Source organism: Fistularia commersonii, chromosome 27, assembly GCF_037954325.1.
Source record: "Fistularia commersonii isolate RoL2024-O1a breed Wild chromosome 27, RoL_Fcom_v1.0, whole genome shotgun sequence".
In the NCBI taxonomy this organism is placed as follows: Eukaryota; Metazoa; Chordata; class Actinopteri; order Syngnathiformes; family Fistulariidae; genus Fistularia; species Fistularia commersonii.
In genome coordinates this window covers 11,620,655-11,642,659 of record NC_141310.1, presented here as the reverse complement: position 1 = coordinate 11,642,659, position 22,005 = coordinate 11,620,655, and the positions used below count along the sequence as shown (strand labels likewise).

At 42.8% G+C, this 22,005-nt stretch overlaps 2 protein-coding genes across 7 annotated transcripts in view; both read right to left on the bottom strand.

The window, feature by feature from the left end:
* chd9 (chromodomain helicase DNA binding protein 9) overlaps positions 1-11,374 on the bottom strand; it is a 77,944-nt gene extending 66,570 nt beyond the window's left edge. For 4 of the 6 annotated variants that reach the window (XM_086175101.1, XM_086175105.1, XM_086175106.1 and 1 more), the window contains exons 1-2: positions 11,253-11,374; positions 5,257-6,960 (exon numbers count right to left, since the gene is read on the bottom strand). In XM_086175101.1, the coding sequence (XP_086031227.1) occupies positions 5,257-6,852 (1,596 nt within the window). In that variant the 5' untranslated portion in view covers positions 6,853-6,960; positions 11,253-11,374. Of the gene's footprint in view, positions 1-5,256; positions 6,961-9,323; positions 9,345-10,096; positions 11,167-11,252 lie in introns of those variants that run through there. The other 2 variants (XM_086175102.1, XM_086175103.1) reach the window with 2 other exon arrangements.
* Positions 11,375-12,450: 1,076 nt separating this feature from the next.
* aktip (akt interacting protein) lies at positions 12,451-20,470 on the bottom strand. The gene is made up of 10 exons (XM_086175078.1): positions 20,337-20,470; positions 19,547-19,671; positions 16,978-17,186; positions 16,719-16,783; positions 16,457-16,557; positions 15,478-15,566; positions 14,944-15,042; positions 14,246-14,353; positions 14,065-14,125; positions 12,451-13,900 (listed from the first exon to the last, which is right to left on the bottom strand). The coding sequence occupies exons 2-10, from the start codon at positions 19,592-19,594 to the stop codon at positions 13,793-13,795; spliced, it is 888 nt and encodes a 295-aa protein (XP_086031204.1). The 5' UTR covers positions 19,595-19,671; positions 20,337-20,470; the 3' UTR covers positions 12,451-13,792.
* Positions 20,471-22,005: the final 1,535 nt, after the last annotated feature.

Below are 22,005 nucleotides of genomic sequence, written 5' to 3'. Positions count from 1 at the left end.
TAGTTATTCCCCGCCCCCATCCTTATCTGTCAGTCCTTGACACAGATGAGCTGCTGAGGCCGGATGTAACCACACACACTTGTGGGAGAGCGCAAGAGGGAGCACGCAAGAGGGTGGGTATATAGACATTGGGGGAGGTGATCATACAACGTGCGTGGACAAGACAGCCTATCACAGTTTGGCCACAGATGCAGTGTGCTTCCCAAGGCTGTGTGATTGTGTGTGCAAAATCTGCATGTGTGTGGCTCATGTGGGTGGTGGGGTGAGGGTTTGAGTGTTGCATGGTGTCAAGTTTCAAGGCAGATTATGGCGTTGCTTGTATGGCGTGTTCCTCCGGGTGTAGGTCTTATGCAAACCTCACTAAGGTCAGTAACCAAAAAAAAAAAGGGAACATGTCAAAGACACCAGAGCCAAGCTAAAATGCCAGCATATGCACATAGCCTTCCCTGCCTGGTGCCAACAGAGCTCAGAGGCCAAGGCAGGATGAAACAGAGTAAGCTGCAATTCAAAGTCAGATAACTGAAAGGCAGCAACGCAAGCAGGAAAACACCTGCTGAGTGTCACTGCTGTGAGGTTGAGGTGTTTTGGACGCTCCACCTACCTATCCCCTCCCATCAGAATCCAGCAGTCTCCCCTTACATTTCCATTTCTTCTCAGCACAAAAAAGCACAACAGGAGGCAACACTTTGAAGGGTGACCGATTGATAGTGAGATGAATTAAAATGAACCAGAAACAAAGAAAGGGCAATGTGGACACGCAGCATCACATGTTGAACGCCGGTCATCACAAGATGTGATATGACCGCTTAGAAAAGTGAAACTGCTAGTACTCAACTGGTTTAGACCACACATTGATACACCAAAGCTTGAGATGTCGCCTTGTGTCACACACTTGTTTTTCATGAAAGAGTGACGGCCTGCGTTACCCACAATGCTACCCGACTGCACATAAAGTAAGTATTATGTTAGAAGTGGCAAAGCTAGCACCAACTTCAGGCTGAAAGGGGAGTCGGCCACAGAAACCACTTCACAATTCTCACTACAAACTCAGACATCAATGATTTATTTCAACCTTACGGTCTCCAAATCCAACGATGTCAGATTTTTTTTTGTCTGACTCCTTTTGGACCCACAAAGATGTTTTTGTTCAGTTCTGCATAAATATCAGGCTGTAATTCCAAGCTGGCAAATAAAAATTGTATAATATCTATATTTTTGGCTGTCAGCTCTGATCTGTTCATGATTGTAGACAACCAATAGATACTGCAATTGATTTTTCAGACTTAATATTGTACGAAGTTCCAAGAACCGCAACTGAAAACATTCACCATCAAAGTGAGTACAACATTGGATGATTGTTTGCATCTGCTGCTCCACAAAATCCCAGTTCTTTTTGCTTCTGTAACACAATTCAATGTATTGCAATTAAAATCAAGCAAAGATGTGATCATAAAACCAAAAAGGAAAATGAAGCCCATGAAGAGTTCAGCTCAGCATGAAGGAAAAGAGGAATCCCTGTAAGAGAAGGAAAACAAGAAAGAAAAAAAAAACATTTTTGACAAATCTACAAACAGCTACTGAGTGACAAAGTCCTAACCTTCCACTGAGTACTGTGTTATGTAACAGTTTGCCAACTGGGGCCCTTGGTGATGCAAAAAAAAAAAAAAAAAAAAAAACCTTCAATATCTATTAATTAATATTAAACAGATGAGCATAAAACTGGCATTTAGCACTGTTTGGTCTCAGTAAAAATTGCAGTTCTTTGCATAAAAAAAAAAAAGTACAGGCACACATTTGAATTTAGATCCATTACCACAAGACCAATGACATTATGTTTACCCAATTTATCCTCTGAATGTGGCCACAATATTTCAATCTCTAAACACAAGTGCTCATCACAGCGGCAGCTGACTATTGCGACATTTGGAAATCCTAATTATCCACATTCACTACGGGGGCAGTGAAGAATGGGCAGCTATCCCCTAATGCCTGGCCTGTTTAGCGAGTGCACTATCACAGCAGGCTCTTCACAAATCATTGCACATGTATGGCACAGTCAGCCTGTGAGCGTCAACGCTGGGCTGGATGTTGACACAGACAGAGTGAGGCTCACTGGCAAGGCAGTCGTTCATGGCAGCATTTGAATCGAGGAACTTTGCATCCGTGAATTGGTCAGCGAGGATGAGCGCTGGTTCCGGCAGACTCCCCTGCTTTTGTTGCTGTCTGCCGCCCATCGGAAGATAGCCGAGGCAGCGCTTGCACATTTTGTCTTGGCTGTCTGGGACCGCTTTGAGCGATCGGTCAAAATAGTCGGTCTGCTGCCGGGGGGGACGACACCGTTCACAAGACTCCAGACGAGTCTCTTAAATCTCAACTGAAGGCTGTAGTCTTTCCAGTGTTGTCTGAGCTTCAATAAGTGCCGATAGAGAGCTAGGGTCTGGCTGAAATGATGAAAACACAGAGGCTCATTTGAGGGCATTAGTTCACTCTTGGAATAAAATGTCCATTTGCAACAAGCACTCCAACCCAGCGAGCCGACGCATCTCCTGCTTCGCCTTTCGCAACAACCCCACGTCTTATTTTCTGACCTTAAAAAGTCTGTGTATAACTTTATCGCTGTCTCCCAGGTGCATCTCAATTGGGCGGCACTATATAGGCACTATGAGCTTTTTCTTGACAATAGAGCAACCTATACATCTCAGCAGAAAGCCCCAAAGACTTGTGTGCAGAGGGGATAGATTATGTGATACAGTCTGAAATAGAGCTGTAACAATAATCCTGTTATCCAGCTTGTACGAGTCAACTGTCTGATACAGTGGTGGCAACCGGTGGTAACTATGCGTGTGCGTTTGCACACACACACACACACACACACAAGGGATAGTGAGATTGACAGCTGTCATTTGCTGTGGGTCAACGTTGTGTTGTGACACACGCCGCCAGATACAAACAAGAGGCCAATCAGTGCATGGACTCCCCAACCCCCACCCCGGCATATACTTATCTTATGATTCTAAGCTATCTGTCTTGTGACGTCTTGGGAGCAAATAGCGGAACTATTCTGATGTCAGGTCCGAGCAAAGGTTACTCAGTCAATAAATGAAGCCTCCACATCGCTTAACATCATCTTTAGAAGTATTCCGAAGTTTGCTATTTCGCCAAAATAAACACTTTACCCATTTTGTCGCACATTAAAACCAAATATCTTTCCATTATTGGTCACACATTCATGACTTTTGGTAGATCTGTGTCTGTGTATAGCTGCCTTTTTCCAAGCGCAAGCATCCAACAAGAATGAGAAGAGACGATCAGAATAGCCAAGAGAGACGGTTCTTCACCTCACACCGGCTCTCCCCTTGTCATTTAATATCGTATGTGGGTAAAAGATGGGTATGTTGCAAAATTAGTTTGTGCAACTTTTTTCCTACTGGAACGACAACCTTGTAATAGGTTGGAGAACAATTGGTAAGAGAACAATTGATTTCTATTTTTTTGTTTTGTCTTTTAAATACTGTAACACCTGACCCTGACGGAGGCGCCTGTGAGACATGATTCATCGCACTGTTCATAATTGTAAAGCAGACCAATATGAAACCAGCTGCATGGAGAATTCTCAGTCAGTCTCCACTTTGGGTTTAAACCATCCAGTTACATGACTTTCAGGTGGTGCATTCCTAATTTACCCCTTTTCTCTCTGAAATATTTATTTTTCACAAAAGTTTGAACACACAAAAGGAGTACATTTATGTGTGACTTGTCATTTGACAAAACAAGCCTCATGTTGTTTTTCAAAATGATCTTGGTTATTCCCCTAAACTCAGATACAGTCAGAAATACCACCATGTTTCAACATAATCAGATTACAATAGAAAAGTTGAGATTCCTACAGCCCTGTCACATATTGAGAATCATGCTAGTCTTTATGCTTCTGAATGATGACAGTCTTGCAGTAAAATTTCCATCCATTTTGCTTGTTTCTGGATAAGATCACCTGGGCGAGGTGAGGCCACGCGGCAGCTGCTGCTGCTGCTGCTGCTTCGTTAATTGTTCACATGCATGTTGGTGCATCGTGTTTTTGGAGTAACATGGCTGGATTCTCTGACTAACACGGAGACAGACGGCGCATGAGTTAAAAAAAAAAAAAAAAAAGGGAAAAGAAAATCACATGTGCAAAGCGTGATGAAACTTCTGCTGCTTTTGCAGCGAAGCGTGTGTCACTTAAGCAGTGTCTGTGGATGCTGCTTAGTAACTAGCCAAGTAAGGTCCAGGAACCGCCTCAAGCCTGTTACAGCCAGCTAATGCATTCACCCGGCGTCCCCCTCTGCTTGTCTTCTCCCACTCATGCTCTTCCTCTGTCTTATACCCTCCCTTTCTTTCCTTCGCTGTCTGTCCTTTTCCATGAGCTACCGCACTCTCCGTCTCGCAGACCCCTTCCCCCTCCCTTGAGTGCTAACCACTCTCCCTCTCGCCACACTCTTTCCTCCCGCCTGATCTCTCACACGTGCGCAGACACACACACACACACACAGACACACAAACTGACAGCCTCCACAACAGCGTGCAACCTCCCCCACACACCAGTGAGGCAGTCTGCAAGTGCTTCTGGCTTGCCCTGACCCACATCTTGATATAGCCCTAAGTATGCTTACAGCTAAGTCCTGAAGACACTCCACTCTTAGCCTAATCAGGCCTGACCTGCTGTCGGTGCACAGGGCAGATAGACGGGCCAGCCTGGACAGACAATTATCATTTTCACAGGGCTCCTGGGCGGGCCGAGGTACCGCCCTCTACCCCTTCCCCCGACTCCTCCACTGATTGCAGATTCCCGACGAGGCAACTGTGTGTTTTATCTGGAAAAGTTAAACATTACAGGACTGGTTGGATTTTGTGCCATTATATACGGTTGGCATGAAAATCTTTTCAACTGCTCTCCATTCCTGGATTCATTGGAATTCTATGATTTCAACCTGTAGGACCTGGTGTTCTCTAGACAATCTGTATCTATATGGGATGAAAATGAGACCACGTCAATAGGCTTTGAATAAATGAGTCAAAGAAAGAAAGAAAATCAAATTCTGAATGTTTTTCCGGCACACAGCTCTTGAAAAGTACAGCTCAATGAAGAGCGGTGAAACAACAAGGACACGGTCGGGTTTCACAGCGAACCCGCAAAGTGCTCACATCAGACCTAAAAACAACACAAAAGCATTGAAAATAAAAAAAAAAAAAACAGAACAATCTGTATTGTTGTATTACCTTCACTTCCTTGATTTCAACAGGTGGTGGCTTGCTAAGCCCATGTCCCCACTCCTGGTTGGAGTCACACCAGGAACTGTTAGTTTCATCCTGCTGACTGAAGGCAGGTTCCAGCGAGGGCAGGAGCTCAGGCAGGAGATAAGGGGGTCCCAAACACCCCAAATCTCCCTCCTGATCCTCAGAGGCCAAGGGAGTGTCTCCCAAAGCTTGATATCCGTTAGTGTTGATCGCACTGAAGCTCTGAGGCATCTCAGAGGGCAGCTGGTGGGCCATGCTGGGGTAGCAACTCATTGAGCTGCCAAACATCTCCGATGAGTTGCAGTTTCCCCGGGTTTCCCCAGAAGAGCGCGAAGGCCGAAAAGGACATTGCTCCGCCTGGCTAACTGGGGTCCTGGTCTGCTGCTGTCCCATAACTGATGTGTGTGGAAGGTGGCATCCTGCCACGGAGAGCTCTGGGAAAGTCGAAGTGAGGGGAGTGGCAGCGGTAGTGGCCCTGGATACTGAGGCTGAGGACAAAGACCGCTGACCAAGGCTCTGTATTTCAGGCTCTCCGGGGTAGGCTGGGTACTGAGACGGCTGGTAAGTGGTGGCAGAGCTGACCGAGTACGTTGGCAGTGAGTGAATCATTGATGATGAATGCATGGGTGGGGGCAGGTTATTGTCACCCAGTCCTGATCCAGAAAAGGCTTGATCTCTGTTCAGCTGGTAGCTGCCCTGCAGCTGCTGTTGTTGTTGTTGTTGTTGTTGTTGTTGCTGTTGTTGTTGTTGTAAGCAAGTTCCTGCCAGAGAGCTATTTTGACTATTCAAATAGGACTTACTTGGAAGGGCTCGAGAGTTAAATCTTGGTCCTCCAACAGCAAGCTGGTGCTGAACCGGCTGTTGACTACGATGAGCTCGCTGTTGGCTCTGAGACTGACTTCCATGGTGAAAAGGAAAACTGTGATGCTGCGGCTGCTGCAATGACATAGTTTGTGTGTTGATTTGTTGGGGCTGACGCTGGTTTAGCAGCTGTTGCTGATGACTCTGCTGTTGCAGCTGCTGTATTCTGTGCTGCTGTTGATGGCAGGAGGGGTGTTGCTGCTGTGTTTGTTGTTGTCTGACGTGAAGTTGCTGGTTGTGTATTTGTTGCTGATGACAGAGTTGTGGTTGCTGTTGAGACAGGGGGTGGTACATATTCCCGTTCTGGTCCTGGTTGCCCCACATAGGACTGCTACTGTTGAAGAACACATCATTGGTCTGAGGTACAGAGGCCATGGTGGCATTGTGGTACTGACCATGTTGCTCTGCAATCATGCCGCTGCCTCCCCCACCACCTGCGCCCCCAGGACCAGAAAATGTCTGCCCTATCTGAGCCTTAATGCCAACATAATGACCCATCTGAGCGTTGTAACTGGGCACAGACTGTTGGCTTGCTGCGGAGGAAACCGGTGGCATCATGTCTTGGTGCTTCCCTGAGCCCACGGGCTCCATTTGGAGGGGCTCAAAATCAGCACTTAGATTTAGCTCATCCTCAAATGATGGCGCTGCTGTGAAGCCATCTTCGTCCAACCCTTCCAAACCTCCAACAAAGAGAATGGGGTCATCAAAAAAGTCCATGGCGGGCTCCAAAAGGTTTCTGAAACCCTTGGAATTTCACTAGGTCCAGACAGGTCCGAATGAACCCAATCGTCTGTGGGGCTACAGCATGTCCATCGTGTCGGGTGCCTGTCCAAAATAAAACAAGAAAAAACATTAAGATGTAGAAGATATCATGTTTCACCAACAACATATGGAAGGGGGGAAAAAAAAGAAAGAAGACTCCCCAAACCAAATACTGGCTGCTTCAACACCAACCCCGCCCGAACACACAGAAACAAGCAAATACAGTTTTCAGCCTTTCATTTTTCCTCGACCGTATCTATCCCAAAGCCTGTCCAATTTTGAAAAAAGCTTTCAAAAGCCAGGTAATGGTTAGGTCAGTGGAGTCTGGGAGAAATGTAGCACTGTCAATTATCTAGCACAAGGGCCTTTCATGTGTGTTGCAAAGCAGCTGGTGCAAACCGACTGCCTGCCACCGGCAGGTGCCTCTTCCTGTTCACCTCCCCTTTCACAGACGCACCTACACCCACCCCCCGGCCACACAACCAATGAAGCCGCCTGCCCCTGCCACTGCAGAATGTGGGGAGGTGCAGACAGCTGAGAGAATTTCAACAGCCAGGGAAGGAGGCAGATGAGGTCCTTTGTGGGTGTGCGTTCAGCAACCACAGACCAGCGGAAGATGACAGAGGCTTAAACCCAGGTCAGTCATTATGCTGACTTGCTGTGCACAGAGCACGCAGGAAGAAAATAAGCACAGGCATTGCTCCACAGTAGGTTGAAGGCTGCACAGTCACAGTGCAACCTACAAAGTTTTGTAGGTTTGTGTTTGCTAATTTATTCTCGTATTTGCTGCAGAAGACTGCCCATTTGGCTGCATAAGATCAAACACTGACCATTTTTGATGACATTTAAAGTCAATTATAGGGGGGAATTTACATGTGCCACCATTTATTCCAGTGGGATATCAAGCCACACTATAGAATGGACAACTGATCAAAAGTGAGTGATGCAGTTCAAACTACCATGTGGACACCTTCAGTTCACTTCCAGATTTACATGCATATTTTCCATATTATTTTTGCACTCATTGCGAATTTGTCAAAACACTTAGAGGGAATAAAGAACTGTAAGCCACAAATAGGTTTCTGTTATCACAACCAAATGTGAGTGCCAAGAAAACAAGGTGAACCAAACAAAGGTATGAAGCCATTCCTGTTTTTCGTTCATCCAACTCCACGTTGTCACAGTGTTCGGTTTACTGTTATTTTAATAAGGCCGAACAATCTAATTGAAAGACAGCTTAATAGGACAATCTGCAAAGTGAATAAACTCTTCCCATTCAACTTTTCCATAGTTTGGGCAATAATTACACAGTTTCTACCCATTGTAATTTTTCCAGGTATCTAAGACAATGCCCCCACCTCTGGAGCTTGGATGCGTTCCTCACATTTGTGGATTTTTTTCTCGTTAGGTTGTTCACATTTGTTTATTTTTTTTTCCTAAATGTCCCCATTATCAGATTCCCATTGTGAACTGGTCATGGTCCTGAACTGCACTGCATGTGCAAAAGAACAATAACAAAAATGCCACACGCAGCACAATACCAAACAGAAGTAAACATGGAGGTCGTTCAAGTCAGCATTTATGGTTTCTTTTGTGAATCGATGTGCAGCAGAAACCAGCAAATTGGTGAGCTGATGGTCACGAGGATCAGAATGTAATAGTGTTTGAGGCTCCTCACCGGCATTGAAAAACCGATCAAGCAACTGTCATGGCTGCCAGCAGGATTTATCTCCTAAAACCTCCCTCTAACACAGCAGGCTGTTTGACCATTTATTCCTAAATGCTTTTACTCAGAAAACTGGTTATGACACAACCTGTCAAGTTGCGCTTTTCCAAAATGATCACCCACTCAGTCTGTCAGATAACTACCTCGACTCAAAGAAGACAGAAAGACGCCTGTATCCGATTGAAGACTTTTTTTTTTCCAAAATGTCAAAAGGTGAGGGTTACTGATACATCGGTCAGTACTTTTCTTATTTCCATCTACCTATTAGCAAATAAGACAAAGGCCAGTATTTATTGACGCAAAAGGTTAAATTAAACTGTTGACATGTGGGCTGCTAACGGAGATCTTTTCAAATATGCATTTAATCTACAGACTTTTGTTTGATGATGCAAAACGCAGAATAAATGTTGGTATCCAAGAAACTGGTCGAGCCATCAGTCTCAGCGGTATACAGTTATTGCATGTCTACACTGAAAAGCTTCACCACTACTCTGAATAAGGTGACTCGTTTCATTCATTATCTATGTCGCTTCCCCTGCACTCAAGGTTGCGTGCTGGAACCCATTCCAGCTGTCATTGGGCAAGAGGCAAGGTTCACACTGGACCACTCACCAGCCAGTTGCACGTACAGACATACAACCTTTCACTCTTTCACTCCTTTCGCACGTCTGGGCAATATTTTGAGTCTCCAATTGATCACCTTCAAGTTTCTGGACCGGAAGAACCCGAAGGACACCCCCGGACATGGAAACTCCACACGGAAAGGCCCCCTGTCGGAATAAGATCTTGACCTGAGAGAAAAGCACTAACCGCCGCCGCTCCGTTACACGTTTGATATTGAAAATAAGGTTCTACACTTATTTGACTGTTCTATCCCTTCTGATCAACAGACACTGATAATCGGACTGGAAGATTCCCCTGCAATTTGCACCTCTGCCACTTGCCTTGGACACAAGAAAAGTCAGTATCATCTATAAATGGGCTCCTCTAGTCACCATCCACGTCCCATTCATTTCTGGACATTCATTTAGCCGCTTTTTGGTCATCGTGACTCAAATCGTTACCTAACTTTTACTTTTGCTCAACGCAATCGAGAAGTGTTTTTTTTTTTAATACCAGTATTACTGGTTGACGCAAAGCCGCTGGAGGCAACCGGGGCCACGAACACATCCGGAATTTGGACAAGTTAGTGTCTGCTCTACTTGCACATAATGCAATAATTGTTTTCTAATGTTGCTCCACGTTGCGGTGAGAGCACCTGACCACGTGGGTCGATTTCACGCACGGATATCCCCGCACGTCCCACTCGGACCCCCGGGGCTCCGGAGCGGTTCGGTCTCCGCCCTTCGCCTTCCAGCTGTTTCCTCCGTCTAATATTAGCAAGAAGGCCGGGGGTGTCGCCGCCGAACACGCTGACTTCTATCCGGTCACCCGAACCGCCGCTCCGCCGCCGGGAGTCGGTACGGTACTCACGGCTAGTGTTGCGTCACGGCGCCCCGAAGTTTGCAGACGAGCGGAACTGGGACGTCTGGAGAAACGCTGTCCGGCTGTCTCGCTCCTATCTCGGCGGGGGCTAAACCTGCGAAGTCAGCGGCATCCTTTTCCTCCTCCACCACCTCCTCCTCCTCATCTTCTTCTTCTTCTTCTCCTTCACCCAGCAATGGCTTCTGCTCCCGTGAAGCGCCGCGTCTGATAAGCTAGCGAGGCGGCAATTTGTTGCGCTCCTGTGAGCACAGCTGTTTTCAACCGGCAAACAAAAATGAATGACGGGACGATTGGTTATCTGTTTTTAGTTGTTATAAATTGATTTAGTTTATTTTAGCTTTTTATTTTATTTTATTTTTTTTTTTAAATCTAGCTTTTAGCTTCTTTTTTTTAGCTTGTCACTAGCTTGGTTTGTCGAAAGTGCTCGCACGTGCGTCGGGTGAAAGAAGGGAAAAAAAGAAGACTTTTAGGGGGAAAAAAAAACAAACAAACAAAACCTCGGGATTCATAAAAGGTGCCGTGACGAAGAAGAAGAGGAGGTGGTGGAGGGTGGAGATGGATGGTGGGCTCGACATCCGCGACAGCGCAAACTGTGCGACACATACTGCTCCCTTCAGAAAAAAAAACTAGACTTTCGGGTGTAATTCCCACCCGGCTAACACCGCGTTAGCACTGCTAGCCGTTACCGCGTTCGCATTCAAAGCCCGGCTAGTCGCTGTCAGTTCAGGACCACCGCGGCCAATAACCACGGAGGACTAGCCTACTTTTTTTTTCCTCCTCCTGGACAGAAACGCTTTTCGTAACCCCACCACCCTTAAAAATACATTCGACAAACTTGACAAAAGTGCGTCGCTATACGCGAAGTGGGTTCCGACCGACGCGGACAAGTTTGACAAGTCGACCGTCACGTCTCCGGAGAAGAAGGTAGGGAGGGGAGGAAGGGACGAGAATCGGCAAGGCGGTGTGTCATCAGGCAGCTGAGGAGGAGAGCCTCACTGGCGGACTGTCAGATATTTGACAGCTCCTCGCCTGAATGAAAGCCGAACCTTCCGGAGTGAAGGAGGGGGGGGTGGGGGGAGAGGGAGCCCGCACCGCCACCTCCGAAACATTATCCGAAAAGAAGCAGCGAAGTGTCGCGTCTTACCTGGGAGGAAACTCAAGTGAGCCACCCTCAAGCGGTTATTTGAGAGGAAAAAAAAAGGGAGTAATTTTCGGGCGAAGTTGTGAGTGTTGTTAGTTGTACTCCTGCTGGCGACCTCGGCACAGCTGCTCTACCGCTGCTGCTGACGTGACTGTGATAACACCTCATTTGCATATTAGTGACCTCCTCTCTGATTGGACCTCCGGCGCTTCGCCGCAGTTTCGCCGCGCCGCGGAAAAGCGTGAAAAAAGGTGGCGGGGGGTCCGGAGGACGCGACCCCGGTACGAATACGCGTCTTACCGAGACGCCTCGGTCCGGTGAGGGGTTCTGGGTTGCGGTCGACCGTATCCCGGATCCGTGCGCCGAGTCGCAGTGTTGACACAGCGCATAAGATGGCCGCGGACGCGCCGAAAGCCAATCCGGAGAGGTTTTACTTTTGCACATGGAGCGGAGCGTCTCCTTCATGCGAACATGTCAGGAGTGCCGCCGCCGCTCGTTACAGCGGCCGCGTAGCGACCTCTAGTGGCCGCCCAGGCGAACTGCATCGACGGTGCTCCCCTCATGAAATTAGGCATCCTGAAAGATCCTGCCCTGACAGTCCTACAGAATGTATAAATATCCAGTAAAAAAAATCCTTTTGTATTTCATTTATATCACTACTTTAACCACAGTATGAAACTCATTTGACACCTGTTATCTGGACTCGAACTGGAGTATTGAATCTGGCATTTATTTTTGACTGAACATTTTAGGTTGTCAGTGCACGTAACAATCTAAGAATTTTAATGAAAACTGCGCTACTGTTTTAGTACATTGAAACTTAAGTTTTATGAAAGTGTATAAGAACACTGTCGCTTAAGATTTAAAAAAATTGGGTGGTTATTTCATTTAGTGAAGGAGGAAAAAATAAATGGTTGCCCTTAGAGGTTGTTGTAATCTAACATTGAACAGGGTATTTCATAATATCGAGGTTGTTATTGTTACAGTCCAGATCAATTAGTTATAGTAAGGCTTCTTATTTAAAGTGTATTTTTAGAGATATCTTGGGTCACTAAATGTAGTTTTCAAAGAGTGATAGCTATTCATGTAAATATATATCCACCACTTTTGGATATTCATTGTATTGAATATTCAATCACACAGTGCTTCAGGCTGGTTGAAAAAAAAATAAAAGTAAATAACCGCAACAACCAAGACACTGTTTTTCTAAGCATTTTATTTACTGTTTTCAGAGAAAACCATTCCAATCTCATGTCATTGCAGCAGTGTCACCCACCAGCAGGAGTGACAGGTCCGTTTTGAAAGCACTACAACTCACAGGTCTGGAAATTCCAATAGTCTCCCAGAAGTGTGAAATACATTGATATTTTGTTACATCTTTGCCTTTCACAGTGACTATAAATAGATCCAAGTGGGTTTCAGTGTCACATCTGCTGATCACATAGTAATTTCCTCATGGGGTTTCCTAAACATTTCATAACTGCACCCGTCTAACAATAGGTGCAAACTCAACATGACCCAAGTCCCCTTAAAGATGGACAGAAAGGTGTTCCGTAGCTGAAATCCCAACCTGCATGCTCCCAAACATTTTGTGCTGCTCAGACACCAGCAAGTAACCAAAACTTATTAAAATACAACTCTGCTCTTTCTTCTGAGTTCCTAAATGACTCCAGCAGTAGTGTCTCACACTTGTGAGGGGAAAATAACTGTATGGGACATTTAAGTATCATTTGCAAAGAAAGTGAAACCAACAAAAAACAGAAATCTTCCAAAATCCGAACCTTCAACACAGCAACAGATATTTACACATCAATCCTTTAATAATTGAAAGCCAATGGTACATTAAACATCAAAAATGATTTAAAAATTAGACAAAATACACAAACTTACTTAATTAGTATTTAAAACCATACCTGTGTGTTCTGCATTATATTAAAATGTAGGACAATAGTTTCCAGAGGAATTTAAAATAAGTCACTGCCAAAAAAAGAGACAAATATAAAACGTATCTCATGAGTCTAAATGGGTATTGCAAGGGTTGGAAATTAGGATGGGTAATTTAAAAAAAAGAAAAAGCTGTGATTAAACACATTCCACATCTGACAAATAAGAACAGTCCTGAGCCCATTTAAACAGGTATAGAGCATGTAGTGTCTATTTTACTTACAGGATTAATGCAAGTTGCTTTGCTCAGACCTTTGAGCTTGTTTTGGTTCAGTATGTTATCACTCCGTGTTAAATGTGCATGGATCCCAGAACCTAAATGAGAAAGCTCTTTGATTGCATCACGGCCTAAATGACATTTTGAGACATCCATTTGTCATCTTTGATTTACATATGATACAAACTTTGTTCCCCCCCCCCCTCTAAAGCTGTTTGCGGAGATGCCTACGAAGCTTTTAAAGCTGAGCAATAATTTTGGAGAGGAAATTTTATTTTCTCCCAACTGATAAAGATCCAGCTTACAAGTGGCAGGCGAGCCAGTGGTTTGCCACGCGTCGCATGTGCCTCCCCCTAGTGGCCGCTGCATCAAAGATATACACTCAGCTGTGAGGAGGGCTGTCGTCTTTGCTGAAGGGCTGCGTGGATCCAGGCTTCACCCACGACAGACCCGAACCTTGCATTCCCTTGTGGGGATCCTCCGGCCGTCTCTATAACAACGACAAATCACCAGTTACATAATTGGAGAAGCCCAACCAATTAAATTCCTCAAAACTCAGACTCCAGCCAAGCAACCCTCTGTGTTTTAAAGCTGGAACTGGGCTGCAGTTCATGAACGCTTGTAAAAGGGACGCTCAATCTTTCTTAAACTTACTCTGTGCGTGAACATTCGCTCTTTAGCTTCCTCATGCACAGCTGGGTTCCAAGGAGAAAAACTGGAACAGAGTGGCAGTGACAGAGCAGTTTTTATTTCCCCTCTTTATTAAAAGGTTGAAAGTGAGTGTGGGGTCAGTGAGGACTATGACAGATTTTGTAAAAAGAGAACGCCTTACTACCTTATTGCGTAGGGATCATCAATCTTGGGTTGGTCAAAAAGGTGACTGTTGCATAGTCTCACACTTTCCACCACTTTGCTTTTGAACAACTGAACATCCTTTTCATACCTTTGAAGAAATTAAAAGTATTGAAGGGGACACAGGAATTGACTTGATGAACGGGATTGAGTCTAAGGTCCTCTGTTTGATCAGAGACCACAATAATAATAATAATCATCATAATAATACAATATTTGTTGTTGACAGAGGGCTGGTACAAATAAGGACACTTTGTATTCATATCAAGTTAGGTAACATCCATCTTTAAAAATAATATAGCTTTAGCGAAAGGAAGATTCCCAGCATAAAAAGCAAAAAAAAACAACACGAGAATTTTTTACAACTGTTTTTCTTTAAGTGCATTACATGGTAGTCATTTCTAACAGGCATTTAGTTACATTGAGAATAGTGCATATTAACAGTGAACACATAATTTAAAGCCTTCACTAATACATCAAGGCATCAACTAATGGTCCATGGAATTGATCTCATCAGATTCAACAATGCATCTGTCTGATCAACGTAGCTACACAAACTGTTGACATTGGTAAGTGGAGAAGATAAATCAAGATAAACGTTATTGTCTTTGGCAAGAGCCGAAGCCAGGGAGCTGCACGTCTCAGCGAGAAAAACAAGTACAATGAGGGTTTGACACTCACAGCACAGCAGCCTCTGGGTTGAGCGGTTCTGTGGTGTTGATCTTGTAGAAAATTGTTCGGGCATACATCAGGACTTGCCAGATGTGGTTGTGATTCCGTCTAAGAAATGAAACGACCACAGAATGTTTGACAACATCATAAACTGTCAGAGAGATGAGTGGGTAGACTTATTGAGATGAGAAATCCTTCATGCCTGTTCGGTTTCCTTGACCACCACTGAAAATGAACATCCAGCCATCAGAGGACTAGAAACACAATCATTCTTGGTGACCAAATCGTAGGCTGCTTTGACACTAGATATGCTTTCCAACTTTCGTTCCCCTTTCATGTCCAAAAGGGACGCTGCAGAGACCGTTCAGCTGAGTAAACAGTCCCAGAGAAACACCGACTCAGCCTCAGCTGTTCCATTGAATACAGAAAGCTAATGTTTTTGCAGAAGAAAACAAAATAAATAATGTGTGTGTGTGTGTGTTTATTTTTATATATATATATATATATATATATATATATATAATAAAGGATATTCAACAGTACCTCCATTTGGTGAAGGCTCTTCTGACATCAAGCTCTCCAGAAACAGGGTCAACAAGTGGATGGAAGACTGGGATGTCAAATACTAATTTCTGTAACGGAGTACAAGGCATGAATGATTGAACTCAGTTGTGACAGTTTCATTTTCATAGGCAAGCGATATTTGATCACTTATCTTAAAATGTGTGAGGTTAAAGACAACATGGCCAAAGCTTGAAAGAAATATTGTATGTAACTGGAGTAGAACAGCTACATTCAGTCAAATACTTCTTGAGAAACAGGCAGACTTACTGACTGATGACCACAAGTACATTAAAATCAGATCACTCACACGAATCAAATTTGTTCAAACATTTTTGTTTTAGGAATTGACGGAGACTCAATCATCTTGTGTCGACATATTTTGGTATGAATTTAAGGGAAAAAAAAAGTACTAGTACAGCTAACCTGGTTAGCTAAATATCAAATTGAATTGCATTAAGTCCTGAGGCCACCATGTGGGCAATGTCAAAAATCACCCCGGTCTCCATGACAGGGAATATCATGATTATTTAATGAAAACAAGCTACAAAAATATTAGGGATGCCCTGATTTTGTTGATTTAAACACTTTAAATTACATTACACATTCATCATTATGCTTGAATCCAGATGAAAGCTGCAGTGATATAAAATTAGATTTAACCAATAATCTTTTTAGGCAGGCCAAACGAGATTGCATCTAGCTGTCATTTTACTGTTAGACGTAAAAGTACAAACAAGTGTTCCCTGGTTGGCGAGCACATCTGGTTAACAAGTAACACATTTCAAAACATGATAGGACCAAACGTTTGGCAAGACTAGAGATAAATATTAAATTATAACTTCTCATGATTCTAAAGTCTCATGGGCCTCCTCAGACAAAAAAAAAAATACATTATGGGAGGACACAAAACCCTTTTGCCTTATAACACCTTTGAATGTTGTAACGAAAAAAAACTCACAGGACAGTCTCCGTCAGGATAGTTATCTGGTATATACACGGTGAATTTGAAGACACCATCCTGGTACAAGCCATGTCTGATAAAGATGACCCCAAACCACACTGAAAACAGGAAGACAAGTTACAAAACTTTGATTATCAAAGATAAAGCAACAGCATTACATGTTCTCTAAAACATAAGTTCATGTTATAGATTCAGCATTTCAGCAGGAATGCATGAGTGATAATATTTGAGAATGGAACGAACAGGAACGTTTCCTTACTGAGGGCTGACTTGTACGACGGCTGGACATAAATTCCAGGGAGTTTCTGCTTGATCACTAGTGTGCTGCAAGTCACATGACATCAACACAAGAGGTCAATAAGTAGGTTAAAAAGAATAGTCATGCATTGAAATCTATACTTTGAACACAAGATCACAGCAACCAAAAAATATTAAAAATCAGCATTATATGCTCACAAAGACAACACGTTTCACATAAAAGCCAATATTCAAAACTGCTATATTGCAACACTACGTACAATTCAGCCAGCAGTGAGTACTCCAAGTAAAAGGGGCCGTAGGAAGCATGTGTGCCATTAGCTGACTGGGCCGGGTTACCCATTGTCATAGGTTTTGTAATGGGGGCTGCATTCTTTGGAATAGCTGGAAGCTGTTTCTTGCCAAAGGGCAGCCGAGCTGGACTGGATCGTTGTTCCCCGTGTCCTCCATGTTCCTCACTGTCGGGTCTCTGTAATGTCATAAGATTGAGACGACAGATATTTCAAGAAGTTGGAGGCAAATTCAACAAAGTATTAGTTGAAAGAGTGTCAACTATTAACCATGTGATATGATAATCGATTTAGGTTTAATGTATTTTAACTTTTTATAGACCAGGCAATTGATAACTAATTCTTATTTAAAATATTGGCCTGGCAAAAGACAAAGTAAAACGTCAAATGAATTGAAGCTCAGAAAAAAACACCACAAAAATAATATGGGATAACTATTATAAATGTATGTGATAAGCACAAGACGAGGCATGGCAGCGGGTAGACATCAGCTTGCACAAAAAAAGAAATGTAACACACACAACCTGGATAACAAAAAGGTACAAATCAAAATCAGCAATAAACAAACGAGAGCCATATAATAGACACCCAGACAGTAGTTGGGGATGATTATTTGTTGTTGTGTGTGTGTGTGTGTGTGTGTGTTTTTTTTTAACAGCCGCATCTAACTGAATATTTAAATAAAAAAAGCCTTAATATTAGCTAATATTTTTGTCTTCAGCAGGCCCAGCCCAGAATGATGACTCGTCATGAAATATCCGGCCGATGTGTTTTGTATCAATTCAAGGCCACAGCACCTGTTCGGTTGGAAAATGATCCCGAAATTGTCTACATGATCAGCGTATTTACTTTCTCATTGAAACTATTGAATATAAAAGAGTGCAGTCTGACGGATTATAAGACCCTGTCAATATTTATGAAGATCAGAAATATTTCCATTGAGGTTGTGCCTGCACTCAAAGTCAGACACAAAGTTTTGCAGCCGTTTCAGATCAGCATGCTGCAGACCAGACATGACCATTCAGAGACTTGTTGCAACGGTAAATGTTAAATGAAGTTGCTTACAGCAGTTGGGTAAAATAATTGCACGCACACAAAATAAGCCACAATACCAAGTGAAGATCAGAAAATTTGTCTGCTTCGTCAGCTACCCCTCCCGGGATGACCCACCCATCCAGTTGTACAAACAGGTACAACTGGAGAAGTCTTGCAGGTTCCAAGAGTCCCCTTCAGAGAACTCCATAGCAACTGCAGGATTCACCAGACTGATGTTTTGTGTGCAACAGACTCATGTAGACTTTCATTTGATCATCCAATCATAGAGATAGCTTTTTGTAGTCCTAAGATGAAAATTCATGTGTATTATCATATTGGTGAGCACATGTGGACAGAGCTTAAACTGATTAAAGAGAACATACAAGGTTTAATAGCTGGTTCAATTTCGGCAGCGCTTTTAACTTTTACATTTCAGCAAAATTATATTGGGTCTGATCTCGAATTGAGCCCCTGTAGCATGTTCCTATGAATCTCTTTGAAGCCTTGGTTATTGCTTTTATGTTTTTATTAAACTGTTTACTGCAGTTTCTAACAAATGACAAACTTGTGACTCTCGAATTCAGGCTAAAAGCCTTATTTTTCCACACTGCGAGGAGTTATAAAATTACACAGAGTTCTTGAGAAAATGGTCACAATTCTATGGCAAGTTAATTACTTAAACCTTGACTTGCTTGTTTGTTTTTTTTTTCCCCCAGAAAAAAAAACATAACACATGACATTAGTGATTAATGGGACTTCTGAGTCCACCATTTAAGACCGCTTTTGCATTATCTAAAACACAAAATCTACTCTTTGGTGTGACCCAAGTTTAACCCAAAACTATAATTGGAGAATTGAACCTGAAGATACAACTGTATTTCCTGTTAATGTACAGTGAAATTGCCACGCTTCGATCAAAAGGGGACCTTGTGACTTGCTCTTCTGTGACTAAAACTGCAGTGATGGGAAAGGTTTTTGCAGACTATTCTGTGCGAGGCCAACATTATGTTTTTCATCACGGTGGAATTTTGCTCAGTGAGCCTTGAAAGGGATCCAAGTATAGTCCAGACACAGGATGAAAATAATTGGATCTTTATATGTGTCACCTGGATTTTATTACATGGCACAGTTAAAACCGGCACCGAGATTAGCTGGCAGGGCTCATACTTACTTGCAAGACCTTACTCTTTCCGTGCCTGTTAGGCTAATCTCTACAATCAATTTCTGAAACACTATATTTCACTAAAACTGAGGAAAAGCCATGTAACGAGAACGGTTCACCAAGATTTTTCCAAAGACAATATTAACTACATACAGGTGTCTGCCAAGCAAATGCAAACCCAAACCCTCACTTTGAGTTAGGTACCAAAATGCTATGTCGTTGACAGGCCATATTTTTGAACCCAGACGCCCTATTACAAGTAACACTGATGTAACAAAGGTAACGAAAGGAGTGTACACATTTATAGCTAACAGTGGCAAAAAATTCATTTTGTTTTATTACCTTACGACTTGTGGCGACAGACATGTTAAAGAAGCCGTTTAGGTTCATTACTCATGCAGAGGTTCAAATTGGTTTCCCCCTTTCTATGTAGGTCCCACAAAAAGAGCTGTCCGGGCCATCCGTTGCTGTCAAAGACAGAGAGAGAAACAGCAAACACAATTGAACCTGTCAGCGAAAAAACAAAAACGTAATATCATGGGGATAATACTAGAGCTATTAAATGTTACTACTTAACAGAGGATGTGACAGTAGCTTTAATAGACCTACGATGTAGATGACAGCAAAAGTATGCATGCCATGATGTTAAGCAACGAATTGTTTTGGGATAACTTAGCTTCGAGCTAGCTTGACTGACTGTTGTCGATTTCACTGGAGTCTGATCTGCAGAAACTCACGCAAGATGTCATGGGATGGAAGGAAAGTTCTCGATTTAGACTAATATGTCCATTTTTAGAGCAGCTAGCATGGTGACATAAGGTATCGAGTTATAATGCCATTCTATTCTGACAGGGATTATGTGGTAGCGAAGGTTATGGGGCTACATTTTTTTAACTTCTCCAAGTTTTACTCAATAGAAATATCAACGAAGCTCTCTAATAAATTAGTTTTTTTAAGCGTACGGCGGCCAATGACTTTACGCGTGGAGGTTAATACACCTGCCATCTCAACTCACATAACCAGTTCGTTAGCGTTAGCTCGCGAGGATAACGATATTTTTAGCCTCGCTACAACTTCAACGTCCCTTTAAATGTAGCCTTTATTCCCGGATAAGCTTGCTAAAGCAACTCACCGTATTTCTCAGAGAGCTCTAATAAACTATTTACCGAAAGCGTTAACCTAAACGTTGGCGTAATTTCCTCCAAGTATCCTCAGCTGCGGATAGTTGCTATTCGTGTCATCACAGCTGACCAGCTAACGCCTCCTTAGCTAGCTAAACAATTTGACAGCCAAAGAGTGCAACCAAACTTGATTGGAGGCGTTTCGGTGCAGAAAATCTGGACTTTGATTGGTGCTTTGAAATTACGTAGCCATAGTTGATTGGCTCATACCTGGGCACGTTAAATGGCCAGTAAAGTTGCGTTTACCGGGAGCTCCCATAAATACTTACAGATGAGACGAGCGGTGAGTGAATTTCCGGGTGCTTTCTGGTTTTTACAGATTTGACACTTCATAAAAGTAGGATGTGAACTTTAATTCTAAAATATCTGTGCCCAGTTGATCGTTTTTTAACCGTCTAATCCGTTCGAATTGTTATTTTTATTTATTGTTTTGCTGTGCGAACTCCATATTAATGGATAGAGCCAGTTGTCAAAATTGACCTCAAACAGTCCAGTTCATACCAAGCTTCACAATTTTTAGATAAACTGATATGAACGGTTCGTGATAATGATAACAATTAAAAAAACAATTGATACATTTTATATAATTTATATCATTTAATGAGACACACCACAGGACATTTTATGGCGTCTCTTGGGAAAAAAAAGAAATCCTCCTGTCGACTTGTGAGCTGCAACTGGCTGATCAATGATATTTCGACTATTTCATTGATCAGCAATTATTTCAAACATATTGATTGTATATTTTCTTTTGTATTTTTTGTTGAAATACCAAAAGTGACCCTTGCAGTATATATTCAGTAGTTTGTTGTGATGCATCTGAAACTAATACTGCAAACTTTACAGCTATTAGAGTGGTGGAGATAGATTTTTTTTATTTTGTTTTAATCACTTTCATGCCCTGTTATGGCTTTAAACACTGACTGATTAATTAAGAAAATAAATGAGGGGTTGGTAATGAGAATACTTCCTAGTTGCCTGTGTGAACATGAGAAAATGCACTATGGGTTTTTGTTTTTTTTTTGCAGCAAAAAAACATTTATCAATTGCAGAGTTTTTCTTTCTTTTTTTCAAAAGTTTGACAAAGAGTCGCCCCCAAAGTCTATGTACATTGAAACAGAACAGACTTTGTATTAGCATTGCTTAAATTCAATGTCTCGGTGCACTGCACAGCAGCAGTCCCCTGAGAGTTTGGATGCTTCCAAGCCATCTGTGTCACGTTTGTTTGGTTTTGACCACACCTAGGTGGCAGTTCACTCCACTGATTGATTGATTTCCTTACCATTACCCCTAATTATTTTTCTGAGTCTGAAAAAAAAAACTAATTTAATGGATGAGTGATTACATTAATTGGGAGAAATGACACTGTCCAAGTTTCAGAGTAAATACAAATTATTGACTCTATTATTGTTATCTGATTATATATTCTTTCATGTACACTTCACTGACAAAGATAATTAATGTCCTGCCTTGTTATTGGGACAGTCAAGTCGGCAAGGTCACACCGCATCTTTTGACACATGCAAATCAAAGACAACCTCAAAACAAATAAGTTTCTAGCCGCTTTGCCTTCATCGACATTGAGATAAAGTGCTTGACACAAACAAGGGTGCAAATATC

Bases quoted from the DNA above. Each gene is read 5' to 3' on its own strand.
- aktip (XM_086175078.1), bottom strand. From the start codon at position 19,594: ATGAACCTAAACGGCTTCTTTAACATGTCTGTCGCCACAAGTCGTAAG. The intron at 17,187-19,546 runs GTAATAAAACAA...ATGACATTACAG, and splicing joins CTGTCGCCACAAGTCGTAAG to AGACCCGACAGTGAGGAACA. The intron at 14,354-14,943 runs GTGAGTGTCAAA...ATTTCTTCAAAG, and splicing joins AACCCAGAGGCTGCTGTGCT to GTATGAAAAGGATGTTCAGT.